Consider the following 14,535-nt stretch of genomic DNA (forward strand, 5'->3'; position numbering starts at 1 on the left):
CCTTCTTCCCTTTTTTAAAGATTGGCACTACATTAGCCTTTTTCCAGTCATCCGGGACTTCCCCGGTTCGCTACGAGTTTTCAAAGATAATGGCCAGTGGCTCTGCAATCACAGCCACCAATTCCTTCAGCACTCTCGGATGCAACTCGTCCGGCCCCATGGACTTGTGCACGTCCAGCTTTTCTAAATAGTCCCTAACCGCCTCTATCTCCACAGAGGGCTGGCCATCTCTTCCCCATTTTGTGATGCCCAGCGCAGCAGTCTGGGAGCTGACCTTGTTAGTGAAAACAGAGGCAAAAAAAGTATTGAGTACATTAGCTTTTTCCACATCCTCTGTCACTAGGTTGCCTCCCTCATTCAGTAAGGGGCCCACACTTTCCTTGTGGACAATTGTGGAATAACCTGTTTCTGGGGGTCAGTTTTTAAAAAAACCACTCGGGGTTGGATGCTCTCCTTAGCCATAGGAGCGTCCAGTCCTGCTAAGCTCTTTATGTCAGCTGCATCTTGTGGCAATGAGTTCCACAGGCCAGTTGTGCACTGCATTGAAACAGCCTTTCCCTGGTGTTTTATGGCCTGCTCTCAGTGACTCTTGATAACCTAGTGCAACTATCCGGTGGTTCTGGGTTTGGGCAGCAAATGCACAGAACCGGATCCCTGACTGAGTGACCCCGGTAACCCCTTGAGCTTCATCTGTAATGCGCCCTGGAGTTCTCTTGTTTGGCCCCCCGCCGACAGATCCTTCACCCCGGGATTAACTCCATGGCTGAATTGCTTCTGCCTGCCACCAGGAGTCAGTAATGAGCCCAGGATGGGTGGAACCCAGGTCCAGGCAAGCCACTGAAATGACTTTGTAGCGGTGTGTTTCTGGCACACGAACTTAGCCCAAAGGCGGGTGGGGAATAGGATCAGGTCATAACCTCAGGAGACTCAGGTTCTATTCCCAGCCCTGCCACTGGGCGAATGTGGACAAGGCATTTGCCATCTCTGTGCCTCAGTGTCCCCTGCCGCAGTTACTGTCCTGACTGTGTACATTGCCAGCTCCTTGGGGTAGGGCCTGTCTGTCCAGCGCCTGGCACCAGGGCCCTGGGCCGGGACTGGCTGGCGGGCACTATTGTAATGCACAGGATGGAGGTTTCTGCAACGTTATCTACAGACGTTGTCTACAGAACCCGACTGCTAGTTACAGACGAGAGTCCGAAGCCTGTACCCTGAAAATAAAGGCTTGTTTCATCGCCATGGCTACTTGTTATTTAAATGCCTCAAATCCGGGGCCCAGTCTTGCAGCCCCTGGGCCCAGTCGTGCAGCCCCTGGGTGGTTCTCAGCCCCTCCACATGGCTTGTCATCCACAGATCTCCAAGCTCTTTACAGAGGAGAGCATTGTCATCCTTCTCCTACAGAGGGAAAACTGAGGCAGGGAGAAGGGACAGGACGAGCCCAGCTCCCTGTGCAGTGAGCCTCTCTCAGAACTGTGCAAAGGCCACTTAATTTTAATTCCCTTTCCCTAGCTGGATGCCCCAGCCCCCAGCAGCTCTGCCCCCTAAATTTCACTGACCAGCCCAGCTGGGCTGCTCTCCACGCATGGTGATCGGACTGGGGGTGTCTCTGTCCCTCCTGGAGTGACGTCTCCCCTCAGCCAGTCCCTGCCGGGGGGCGGGGGAGTAATACAGCTTAGTCGGTTCTCAGGTCTCTTTGGGGCTGGGGGAGGAGGGATTCTCACTGCCCCAGTGAACACGAAAACAGAGAGGGCCAAGCTCAGGGAGCTGCTCTTGGGGGTCTTCTCTCCGTGAGGGTCTGGGGAGCTTCATCCCACGGCACAGACGGTGGATCGGGCTCTGTGGAGAGGGATGGGAGATTGGGGGTGATGAACGGGCAAAGTGCGCTGCTGAATGGGACCATCGGGGGAGTCACTCACCCGGAGAGACTGGGAGTGAGTCCAGTGCAGAGACCCCAGCATCTCTCCACCGGGCTGCAGGGTCTGGGACAAGGGGGGGTCCCGTCACTGGTGCAGGCTGCCTGAAATGGGGGTGCTGGGTGGCAGGGGCCCCTCCCACTGTGTTGACCTGTGGGCTAAGGGCCCCCCAATATTCCAGGACACAGGCTGGGTAAAATCAAAGGCTAAGCTAGCTCCGTGGACTGCAACACGATAGAACGGCCGGGGGGTGAGTGTGAATGGGGGAAAGATCAACGGCGGGCTGGGGTTTGTACCTGCAAGCTCAGATCTGGTTCACCCTGAGGCAGGGACGGGAGCTGGCCGGGGCCGGCTGGGCCCAGACACGCCTTTCCCCCAAGGTCTGGGGGGTCGGATGTGGGGGTCGGTGCAGGCTGGTGCCCAGCTGTGGGTGTGGGTTCCAGACCGTCTTGCCCTCCAGCATGAGACCCGGGCGGCCGGCAGCACGGGGGGGGTTCCCACAGCACAGACACGACGGGGAGGCTACAGCCCTGACTCCCCCGCTGGGCTGGGGGCGAGGGATGCGAACCCCCCCCATGCCAATGGAGCGAGGCTGAGCCTGGAGCGGGTCTGCGAGGGGCTCAGGAAACACTTGGAGGACGGGGAGGAGAAGCTGCAGCGGAGAGGTGAGGGGGGCCGGGAACCCAGGGGACACTCATCTCATTTTAGACCCCCCCACGCCCCGCACTCTGCCTGCAGCCTGCCCTTCCTCCCACCCCTTTGGGGACGCCCCTGCCCCTGTGATCCTCTGGGCTCTTCACTCTGGGTCTGTGTCACTGTGTGGGGTGAGGCCGGGGGGTGGTTGCTGGCTGGGGTACGAGGGGGCATTTGGAGGGAAGGGGTGAGCCCGGCCCATGGGCGACCCGTAATAGGGGAGGGGGCTTCCGGGATCCCCCTCACCCCCCTGTTCTGTTTCAGATGCGAACCCGGAGCCGGGCGCCCCTCTGGGGCTGGGCACTGGGGTGCCTGTCGCTGTCACTGCCAGGGCCGCCAGCTGGAGACAGACGCGCTCGGGGGGGGCCCGGGATGGGGGATCGTGGACCGGCTGGGCCCTGCGCTGTGCAACTGGCTGAGCCAGAGCTCCCGGGGACAGCTGCGGCCAGGCCAGACCCAGACACGGGGGGCCAGTTCCCCTCCCTCACCCCTGGCTTAGCCTAGAGCCCAGGGTGTCCGTCCTGGGGGTAGCCTAGGGGGTTTATACTCCCTGCTCTCAGGTGCATTACAGAGCAGCTGCAGCCTCACACACTGATGCATTCGCAGCCCCCCAGGGCGGGATCCCCAGTGTAGAGACCCCCTCCCCGCGATGGAACGTGACCAGGGCCCGTTTCGTCAGTGGGTCAGGAACAGGGCATAACATGGGGGCAGGGAGCGTGAGTCCTGCTCTCACCACTAGCCCCCACTCCTCTTCCAGAGCTGCGGAGAGAACCCAGGAGTCCTGGCTCCCAGCCCCTCCCCCCTGCTCTAACCATTACACCACCCTGCCCAGCCAGGTGTTTACCCTAGGGGGGGAGGTGCCACCCTCTGTGACACTTTCACTTTCAGTCCCCAGCTGGCAGACGGTACCAGGTGATGGGGCAGCCGCTCGCTTGTGGGGCTTTCTCGGCTGGCCCGGCCCTTTCTGGGGCAAAGTCCCCGGCGTGAGGCCCCAAAGTCCCCGGGGCGAGGCCCGGGACAAGGTGCACTCGGAGAGTCGCTCTGTTGGGGATCCCGGTGGGGAGCGCCCCGGCCAATGTGGGGGGGAGAGTGACCGGGCTCAGCATGGCTGTGCCCCTCCCCCTCCTCCTGCTGGGGGTCTTCGCCATCCCAGAGGGCTGTTGCCGTGAGTATTGGGGTGCTACCCCCCAGCACAGGGGGAGTGGCAGGATCCTGTCCCATTAGGGGCTGCGGTGACCTGCGCTAGGGGGATGGGCCAGGGGCAGGGGGGCTTGTATTGGGGGGAGGGGCTTTGGGGGCTCAAATCCAGACCCCCGCCCAGGGCCCAATTCTGCTCTTGGCCTCCTGGCTGTGAATCAGGAGCGAGCTGCTACCGGGGGGTGTAAAATGAGCGCGAGGCCAGAACCAAGCCCAGGGTGGCTAGCTGGGCACGGGCACCCCCCAACCCCCATAGCTGGGTGTCCTGGGGAAAGAGGGGGTGTCCCGGAGAGGGGTACGGCTGCAGGGAGTGGGGAATCCCTGCCAGTTGTTATGCGGGGGGGGGCGGTACAGGGAGCAGGGCTGCCTCCCAGCTGGGCTCAGCTCCTGATCCGAAGGAAGTGGGGTCAGAGTCAAACTGCCAAGGTTTAACCCTTTCCTAGCTGTCTGTGTTTGGGTCAGCACTGCCCCACTTCCTTCCCCACGACATTAGGCATGTCACGACTTCTGGACATGCCTCAGTTTCCCCTCCCATCCTCCCCGCTTTGCCCCCTCCCTGTGGGACACTGGATTTTGCGGTGACGGCCTGCCTAGCCCCCCTGTGGTTTCGTGCCCCCATCTGGCAAGCGCCCAGCATGAGGTGGGTGAGGCCGCCAGACAATAATTGCTGCTGTTAATGAGGGCCCTGGTCATGCCAGGCGCTGCATGGACCCTGCTCAACTGAGATTGGGCCCCCCGTCACGCTGGGCACTGCATGGACCCCTGGTCCAACAGAGAGTGAGGCCCCATCTACCCCCTCGCAGTGTGGGGCGGGGTCCCGGCTCGCCCTGGCGGCTGGCTGGGGAAAGGGGCTGCTGGCTCTGGGGGGGGTCTCTCCCCCTTGCAGTGTGGGGAGGGGTCCTGGATCTCCTCAGGGCCTGGGATAGGGCGGGGGGCTGCTGGCTGGTGGGAGGGGGGGTCTCTCTCCCCTGCAGTGTGGGGTGGGGTGCCGGCTCGCCCTGGGGGCTGGGCTGGGGGCGGCTGGCTGATGGGGGGTCTCGCTCTCTCCCCCCAGGCCCGCACTCGCTGCGCTATTTCTACACGGCGGTGTCGGAGCCGGGCCCGGGGCTGCCCCAGTTCACCGTGGTCGGGTACCTGGACGACCAGCTCTTCTTCCATTTCGACAGCGAGGTGAACCAGGCCCAGCCCCGCGCCCCCTGGATCCGGGCCGAGGGGCCCGAATACTGGGAGCGGCAGACCTGGATCGCCCGGGGCTGGCAGGAGGCCTTCAACGGCAACGTCCGCATCGCCATGGAGCGCTACAACCAGAGCCGGGGTGAGGGGCCGGGGGCCGGAGCGTGGGGCCTGGCGGTGACCCCACAGCCCGGGACCGAGGAGGGACTCTGGTCTGTCTCCATCCTCCAGCCCTGGCCCCAGCGGTGACCCCAGGCCCGGGGACGACTGTCACGGAGTCCCTGGGCGATGCTCTGGAACTGCTCCCCATGAAGCCAGTCAGGACTCTGGGGCAGTCGCCTTTCTGTGAGCAGCCTGTCTTCAGGACACACAGCTCACACAGCTTCCACCTTCCTGGGTCTGACCTTGGAGCATTCAGCATCCTCTGCCCCTCCGTGTGCTTCCCCCCAGCGAGTCCACTCAGGCGGGGTCCTGGGGAAGCCAGAGGGTCCTGCACCCCAACTCCGCAGTCAGACGTGACTCTCAGCCAGCCAGTAAAACAGAAGGTTTATTAGACGACAGGAACATGGTCTAAAACAGAGCTTGCAGGTGCAGAGAACGGGACCCCTCAGCTGGGTCCATTTTGGGGGGCAGTGAGCCAGACAACCACGTCTGCCCTTCACTCCATGTCCCAGCCAGCCCCAAACTGAAAACCCCCTCCAGCCCCTCCTCCTCTGGGCTTTGTTCCTTTCCCCGGGCCAGGTGGTCACCTGATTCCTTTGTTCTCCAACCCTTTAGCTCTCACCTCGCAGGGGGGGAAGGGCCCAGGCCATCAGTTGCCAGGAAATAGGGTGTCGGCCATTCTCTGTGTCCAGACTCCTGCCCACACCTGCCCTCTAGGGCTCTGCAATGATCATACACCCTTACCCCACCCCCTAGAGACTTAAGAACTGCCTAGAGGAAACTGAGGCACCTCCACACTATTCAGAGGAAACATTAAGAACAGTCCCACTTCGTCACATCGACCCTGTCCCATATCCCTGGTCCTAAGCAGTGACTCCATCCCCCATCCCCAGGTCTGGCGGTGACCCCGTCCCTTGTCCCCATCCCCAGCAGGGACCCCATCTCCGGGCCTAGCCGGGACCCCCGTCCCTGTGGTGACCCCGTGCCCAGATCTGGCGGTGACCCCGTCCCTTGTCCCCCTCCACAGCAGGGACCCCATCTCCGGGCCTAGCCGGGACCCCCATCCCTGTGGTGACCCCGTGCCCAGACCTGGCGGTGACCCCGTCCCTTGTCCCCATCCCCAGCAGGGACCCCATCTCCGGGCCTAGCCGGGACCCCCGTCCCTCTGGTGACCCCGTGCCCAGACCTGGCGGTGACCCCGTCCCTTGTCCCCATCCCCAGCAGGGACCCCATCTCCGGGCCTAGCCGGGACCCCCGTCCCTGTGGTGACCCCGTGCCCAGACCTGGCGGTGACCCCGTCCCTTGTCCCCATCCACAGCAGGGACCCCATCTCCGGGCCTAGCCGGGACCCCCGTCCCTGTGGTGACCCCATGCCCAGATCTGGCGGTGACCCCGTCCCTTGTCCCCATCCACAGCAGGGACCCCATCTCCGGGCCTAGCCGGGATCCCCGTCCCTGTGGTGACCCCGTGCCCAGACCTGGCGGTGACCCCGTCCCTTGTCCCCATCCCCAGCAGGGACCCCATCTCCGGGCCTAGCCGGGACCCCCGTCCCTCTGGTGACCCCATGCCCAGACCTGGCGGTGACCCCGTCCCTTGTCCCCATCCCCAGCAGGGACCGTAGCTCTAGGCTGAGCAGTGACCGTACCCCCAGCCCTCGCCCTGCCCTGGGCAGTGCCCGTCACCCTGGACAGAGGAGAAACCAACCGTCACCCCAGCCCCTGGGGAACCCCAGCCCCAGTGCTGAGCGGAGCTGTGACCCGACCCCTGGGCTAACAGTGATCCGACCCCTGGCCAAGTCCTCACCCCGACCCTCGCCCTGAGGCCAGGCAGAGCAATAACTGCAACCCTAATCCCAGCCCTGAGCTGAGCTGTGACCCTAGCCCTGACCCCTGGCCGAGCCGTAACCCCAACTCCTGGCCGAGCCATGTCTGACTGAGCCCCTTCCTTCCCCACGACATTAGGCCTGTCACGACCTCTGGCTATGCCTCAGTTTCCCCTCCCATTCCCCCCTTTGCCCCCTCCCTGTGGGACACTGGATCTTGCAGTGAGGGCTGCTGCTCGCCTGACACCCTGCCTAGCCCCCCTGTGCTTTCGTGCCCCCATCGGAATCGAGTTCAGTAGCAACACAAGTGACTCACCCCAGGGTGCCTGCGGGGGCTGGGCCGGGGGGGCAGCGAGGGGCCGTGGCCCCGAGTCAGGTCTAACGAGCCACGTCAGGCGCCATGGCCAGGGCTGTGGCCTCACCCAGCTCCGTGGGTGTCTCTCCAGGCCTGCACACCTTCCAGTACGCCTACGGCTGCAAGCTGCCGGCGGACGGGGGCTTCCGGCAGTACGGCTACGACGGGCGGGATTTCCTCTCCTACGACACCCGCACCCACACCTGGGTGGCCTCCAGCAAGGAGGCCGAGATCACCAAGGGGAAGATGGAGGCCGACAGCCACCTGAGCCAGCAGCAGCGGGACTATCTGGAGCGGAAGTGCGTCGAGTGGCTGCAGAAATACCTGGACTATGGGAAGGAGATGCTGCAGAGGAGAGGTGAGGGGGGCAGGGAGCCCCCCACTGCAGAGACTCCCCCACTCCCTGGCCTGTCTGAGACACTAATTAGAGTGACCCAGGGCTGGGTTACAGGGCAAGACCCCTCGAGGTCAGCTGAGCCTTTTGGGGGGTCCCCATCTGTGCCATGCCGGCAGGGTGCAGAGATGGCTCCCCAGTCAGGTCCCACCTCCCCCTGCCCCTGGGCTCCGGGGAGGGGCAGGTCCCCGTGGCGTGTTTCCCAGGCTCTGACCGCTCCTGCTTTCCAACGACTGGACCATGGGGGTGCCAAGGGACCCGGGTGCTGCTCACTGGCCCTAACCCAGCGGCCTCCCCCTCTGCCCCCTCGTCTCCCCAGAGCGCCCGTTTGTGCGAGTCACCGGCAGAGACGCCCCCGGCGGCCTCACCACCCTCTCCTGCCGGGCCCACAGCTTCTACCCCCGGGACATCGCCGTGAGCTGGCTGCGAAATGGGGGGAGCAGAGAGCAGGAGACGTGGCGAGGGGGGGTCCTGCCCAACGGGGACGGGACCTACCACACCTGGGCCACGGTGGAGATCGACCCCCGGGAGAGAGGCCTGTACCGCTGCCGTGTGGAGCACGAGAGCCTGGCCGAGCCGCTCGACACTGCGTGGGGTGAGGCCGGGGTGTGTGGACGCTGGATGAAATGGGGGGGGTCACAGGGTGACTGGCCCTACAGCCCCCCCGGTAACACACTTTGCTCACCTCCCCAGGAGGAGAAAATGAGCGAAGCCGCAGGACAGGCGGGTCGTGTGGCTGGCGGGGGAGGAGGCTAAGACAGGAACCAGGGGCGGGGGGCACCCCGGAAAGCCGGAGCGAGCTGATAAATGAAGCGGGGTGTGACCGCGGAGCCGGCCTGGATCCCAGCTGGGGCTGGGGTCCCGGGCAGTGAAACGGCGGCTGGAGGTGAAGCGGGCTTGAGAACACGGAGAGCCTGGTGCCAGGCCCCTGTGCGTTGGCGGGAGTTCAAAAGTCCTGTTAACAACGGATTGGAAGGGGAACAGCGAGACCTGGGCCCCGGGGAGAGGGGACACTCGGGAAGGGGCAGGGCAGGGCGCCCGCTTCCCCTGGCCACTGCGGTTTGAAGAATAAGAGACGTTCCTGGAACAGACTCACCGCCGGGGCACGGAGCACGGGGCAGGGTGAAGAGGCAGCCGCGGGGGCGCGAATGGGGGGAAGGACGTGGTGTTTGGGGGGGTCTCTAACTCCCTGCTCCCGTGCAGAGCCCCCATCCCGCTCTGCCCTGCTCCCGGCGCTGATTGGGGCCGTCGCGGTCGCTGCCCTGCTCTTCGCTGGGACCGTCGGGTTTGTTCTCTGGAGGAGGCGGCGCCCAGGTAATGGGGCGGCGGTGCCAGGACTCGGGGAGCCACCCGTCAGCGTGGGGCGGGCGATGGGGCACTGGGTCATGGGGATGGCAGCAATCCAGACCCCCGCCTTGGTGCTGTGTGACTGCCCCACGGGGGAGGGGAGAATGGGCCAGAGACCCCCCCTCTGGGAGCTGCTGAGCCAGAGCCGGGGCCGATGGCGCCGGGTCTCTCTCTTCCCTTCCTTACGCCCGGCTTCCCTGGGGACACTGAGTCACGCGCTGAGCCCCCGGGGTCCGTGGATGCGGATCGGAGCCGGCTCCTGCCCCGGCAGCGGCCGCACTCACTGCGACCTGCCTTCTCTCTGCAGGGAAAACCGGAGCCGGCCACACTCCAGCTCAGGGTGAGCGTGAGCCCGCCCGTGCTGCTGGCAGGTGTGGGGTGGGGGGCCGCGGCCCAGCCCGGGGACCCTCCGCCGGGACCGGGCGCTAACGCCCCATCACCACCGACTCAGCCAGTCACCCGCAATCCCCTGCGTCGCGCGACGTGCCCCCGGCTCTGCGGGGTGCAGGCCCCTCTGGTCTCCGGGCTGAGCCGGGCCAGGCCGGGGGCCCCTTGGCTGGCTCTGCCCGGGGCAGCTCCGGGCGATGCCGTTCCCTGTCTGGGGCAGGCCAGGGGGTGGTGAGCCCTGGGCTGGCGGGGTGGGGGGTGGAATCGATTCCTAGAGAAGCGTCTGCCTCGCCGGCACCGGTTCAGGAGACCCTAACCCCCTTCTCCCCCCACAGCCAGCAACCGGGACTCCAGCTCCTCTCTGGAAGGTAAGGGGGTGACGATGGAGCAGGAGGGATGGCCCGTTAGCCCTTCAGCTCCTGGTCAGAGGCCCCAGCAGGGAGACCAGGCGGGGGTGGGATCTCGCGGGGGGTGTGTGTATGAATGGGACTTGACGAGTCACCCCCACACTCCCCAGGAGGGTCATCTGTGAGCAGAGCAGGTAACCAGGAGCCCCCCTTTCCCCGCACTGGGGCCAGGCTCCCCATAGCAGAGCTGGGAGGGACGGTCCCTGAGATCCCACCGCGAGGCCCCGCCACATGGGCCCTTCCTCACCCAACCTCAGGGTCAGGGCCCCCCAGGCTGAGCTGGCAGCTCCCCTGGCCATGGGTGGGCCTAACGGGACGGGTGGGGCTGGAACCCCTCTGAGGGGGGCTGTGACCCCGGGAGCACACCAACCCCCTGGGTTCGGAGACGCTGACCCTGTCCCCTTCTCCCCCACAGCCAGCGACAAAGAATCCAGCAAAGGATCTACCAGGGGTAAGTGCCGGGGGGCTCCAGCCCTGGGGATCGGCTGCAGTCACGGAGACCTCTCTGGGGAGATGCCTTCCCCAGGCCCTGCCCTGGGGCGCCCTGCAGTCCCCCAGCCGGGGGTGGGTCCCCTCTGCAAGGGGGGTCATTCCAGGCAGCAGGGACTCGGGGGGGGGGGCTGGGACAGGACTGGGGCTGAGTGTGACCCCCCCTCCCACAACAAAACTGAGCTGGGACCCAGATACCAGGACCCTCAGATCCTGAACCCCCCCCGGCCATTCCAACCCCAGCTGGGGTCCCTGCACACCCCACACCCAGCCTCCAGCCCTGGTGCGTTATGAGGATTATTACCCCAGAGCTGGGTCTGCCTGGACCCGGCCCCTGCCCCCTTTCTGATCCCTTCCCATGGTCCCTGCCTGGGCTGGGCCATTTCTGGGCCTCCGAGACGTTCTGCTCACCCCCAGTCTGATCCCATTGGGGTGGGGTGGGGGGATCGGCCAGGAACCAGCTCCCTGCTCAGTGCTAACCCCCTTCTCCCTCCCACAGGCAGCGACCCCGGGTATGACACCGGCTCGCAAGGTAAGTGGAGACTCCAGCCCTGGCTGCTCTCTGGGCGGGCAGCTCCCCACGGCCATAGGCCCAGAGACCCCCAGGCCCTGCCCCTATAGCAGACCAGCCTGGGAGCAGAGCGGGGGAGCTCTGAGCGCCCTGCTCCCCGCAGTGGGGAGCAATGAACCAGCCTGGGAACTCCCTCCTCTTCCCCCCACCCTGCCCCAGACAGAGCTGGGAGCGACCCTGATGGGTATGGAGTGTCTCACCCCCATGTGACCCCACTGCGGGAGGGTCTGGGGAACGGCCCGAGGGTGGGGGGAACCCCTGTCCGGCTGCAGCGGGTCCCTCTCCGGTGTCAGCCCTGATCCCCACAAACAGACATGGCTCCTGCAGAGGCGACAGTAGAAAAAGCGGGGGCACCTGGGGTGGGCAGCGCCAGAAAAGTGGGGAGGCCTGCAGGGGCCACTGGAAAAAAAGGGCAGGAGCCCATGGGGGCTGCGCTGACGTGGGGGCAGCACGTGACCCTCTTTGCCCCTCTGTACTGGAGCCTCTGGGGCTCCGGGCTCCACCCTGACTCCCTGTATCTGGTTCCTGCAGGGTCGGAGGCCGTGATGCAGCCAGGGGGGCACACAGGTGAGGGAGAGACCAGCCGCCCTCCAGAAGCTCAGCAGCTCCTCCCCGGGGGTGTTTCTGCCCCACTCCACGACGGGGACCCCCCAGCAGGCATCGTCTGGGCTGGAGTCACTCCTGGGCTCTCTCCCCGCCTTGGCCGCTGACTGCCCGTGTGACCTGGACCGAACCCCTCACCCTTTCCCTCTGCCTCAGCGCCCAGGCCCTGGGTACGCCGCTCGCTCGCGGGGTGCGGTGGGTTAAGTACCTGGGATCTGTCAGACTTACAGTGAAAGCTGCTGTGTGGGGCAAGCACCCCATGATTTCTGCAGAGCCACAGGTCTCAACCAGGGGACGCGTACCCCTGGGGTGCGCAGAGACCTGCGAGGCGGTACCTCAACCCTGCTGGATATTTCCCCAGTTTTACAACGGGCTGCACAAAAAACACCAGCAAACTCAGTGCAAACCACAATTTCATACCATGACTTGTTTCTGTTGCTCTGCCTAAGGAAAGGTTTCCATTGCTCTGGGTAGTGTACGCTGACATGTAAGTGCAATGTTTATAGTCCAGTTGACTTATCTTATAATTATACGGTAAAAACGAGAAAGTCAGCCCCTGTCCAGTGATCTGACCCCGGGCCAAGCCATAACCCCGACCCTCGCTGTGACACTTCTGTAGTTTTATGTCTGATTTTTAAGTAAGGATTTTTAAGTGAGGTGAAACTTGGGGTGAAACCTGTTACAGTGTGTCTGGCAACACCCATTGTTTCATGTTCTCTGTGTATATAAATCTCCCCACTGTATTTTCCACTCTGTGCATCCGATGAAGTGGGTTTTAGCCCACCAAAGCTTATGCCCAAATAAATTTGTTAGTCTCTAAGGTGCCACGACTCCTCCTGTTCTTTTTGCTGGACTAGATCATGTAACTGAACCCCTGGAATAAAGGCCCTGTCTCTTGTGTGCGCCCCATTGTGGCTGGGCGTTTGCTGTGTGTCTGTCTGAGCCCGTCTCCCCTCCCAGAGCTGGGCTCTGCTGCCCCAGCGAGCTGAACCGCCCTGTTGCTGAGAACTGACAACTCCAGTCAGCAGTGGGGGATTCTCAGACCGAGGCCGGGGGCGTCCCCTGCTGGCGCCGCTGCAGCCGGGCACTGGGAAGAGCCGGTAAAGCCCAGTGGCTCCGTCACGTTGAATTTAATCTGGATCCGGTTTGAATCAGAGCTGCTCCCTCCAGAACCGCGTACAGCCAGACCCGGCTAACGCCGCGCAGACGTCTGGGTCTGTGCAGGGCAGAGGCACCCCAGCCCCACCCTGCCCCTCCTCAGCTGAGCCAGAGCCGGGGGAGTGCGTTCATTGCCCGGATTGCAGTCGTGTCTGGGGGGCGCAGGCCAGGCGGAGACCCCCCCGGCGCCAGGCTGCACAGCCAGTCCCCGCCCCAGGGAGCGGACAGCTCTGGGGAGAGACGCTCAGACTGGTTATGCACGGCGCGGCCCTCTGCGGGGGCGGCTGCGCCCAGGTGATCCTGGCCTAGCGAGGCGGTAACGGCATGTCGGTGCCTGTCTCAGGTCGGGGGGGTGCAGCTGGGGGCAAGATCCCCACAGATCCAGCCGGCCTGGGGCAGGGTGCAGCTCCCGTGGGGACTGGCCCGACCGGCATTTCAGCCCCATTTTTCTGCGTGTGGCCCGCGCTGGGCCTGGCGGGCGCCAGATGCTGGATAGCAGCAGCTCCGACGCTCCCCCAGAGCGCGGGTCCCCACGTGACGGCCTCGCGCCCCGGCGGCTGAGGAAGTGGCCGGAGAAGAGGAAGCGTGACCCTGCAGGCTGCTGCGAGCACACAGCGACTTCGCCATCCTGTCGCCCCCCCGGCCCCCGGCATGGGGAACTTGTGGCCCTGCGGTGACCGGGGGAGAGTTAAACGCAGCCACTGTGCCGGTCCCCTGCCCTGGGGTGGGCGCCCCTGTCACCGCACAGGCCACCGCACAAAGTGCCGGCCACGGAGGGGACAGACACACCCCGACCCCCCGGGGAGCTGGGCCTGTTCGCTGGGTTCGATCCAGCTGCCTTCTACTGCCCATGGGAAGGGAGGGGCAGACCGGGGTGGGCACGGGGGGGTCGGGTGGGGCAGGGGAGCGGGCACCGGGGCAGGGAGGTAGGGCTCAGGCAGGCAGAGCTGCAGCAGGACCGGCTGCGGGGCCAATGTGGAGCAGAGTCTCCCCACAATCCACCAGGAGCTTTGTTACTTGCTGTTGAGTTTGTGTGGAAGGTGCCCGGATGCCAGGGTGACGGGCAGCAGGCTAAAACCCCGAGAGAGGCCCGGAGGCAGGGCCTGGAGCGATAGGATGGGTCAGTGGGGAAGGAGGACACCGGCAGGGCGAGGATTAAAGGCGGGGGGGGGGCAGGGGAGTTAAGGGGCCAAGTGGTTGGAGGAGGAGCCCCATTTCCAAGGGGTTTTAGGGTCAGATTTACAAAGGGGGGGGGTTCGAAGGGGTTGAAGCAGGTTTGGGGCCTGACTCCTGTCGATTTCAAAGGAGTTACTAGCTATGGAGATCCCACACTAGGGCGCTAACCCCCCCGGGGGGCTCTGAAAGGTTAACATGGGGGGGCTGGGAGCCAGGACTCCTGGGTTCTCTCCCCAGCTCTGGGATGGGAGTGGGGTCCAGTGGGTTAGAGCAGGGGGGGCTGGGAGCCAGGACTCCTGGGTTCTCTCCCCAGCTCTGGGATGGGAGTGGGGTCCAGTGGGTTAGAGCAGGGGGGGCTGGGAGCCAGGACGCCTGGGTTCTCTCCAGGACTAAGGCTCCTAAATCATTTTGGAAAACGCCCCCTGGCAGCGCAGGGGGCAGGCTGAGGGGCAGGTGGGTCATGTGAGCAGGTGGGGGGCAGCTCATTGGGGGGGCGGGGGGGCTGGTGTGTGTCCTGCCTGAGCACGGAGGGTTCAGTTCTCTCCCCCCATCTCTGTGACTCTGTAACTGAAGTGCGGGGTGCGGGGAGGCCCCGGGACCCCGTGTCTGGGTGGGGCTGGATGGGGGCGGGGGGTCCCGGGGCTGCCCCCCAGCTGTGCCGGAATCTCACTTCCTCCCTGGCCCGGCCGCG

The 14,535-nt window shown here is 64.7% G+C and overlaps 1 protein-coding gene across 1 annotated transcript; it reads left to right on the forward strand.

Moving 5' to 3' along the window:
• The first annotated feature begins 3,656 nt into the window (after window positions 1–3,656).
• LOC144929374 (class I histocompatibility antigen, F10 alpha chain-like) lies at window positions 3,657–12,279 on the forward strand. Its single transcript, XM_078848720.1, has 9 exons — window positions 3,657–3,768; window positions 4,855–5,115; window positions 7,404–7,670; window positions 8,026–8,301; window positions 8,910–9,020; window positions 9,776–9,808; window positions 10,263–10,298; window positions 10,836–10,868; window positions 11,439–12,279. The coding sequence occupies exons 1-9, from the start codon at window positions 3,708–3,710 to the stop codon at window positions 11,615–11,617; spliced, it is 1,257 nt and encodes a 418-aa protein (XP_078704846.1). The 5' UTR covers window positions 3,657–3,707; the 3' UTR covers window positions 11,618–12,279.
• Window positions 12,280–14,535: the final 2,256 nt, after the last annotated feature.

This window comes from Lepidochelys kempii, chromosome 14 (assembly GCF_965140285.1).
Source record: "Lepidochelys kempii isolate rLepKem1 chromosome 14, rLepKem1.hap1, whole genome shotgun sequence".
NCBI lineage: Eukaryota > Metazoa > Chordata > Testudines > Cheloniidae > Lepidochelys > Lepidochelys kempii.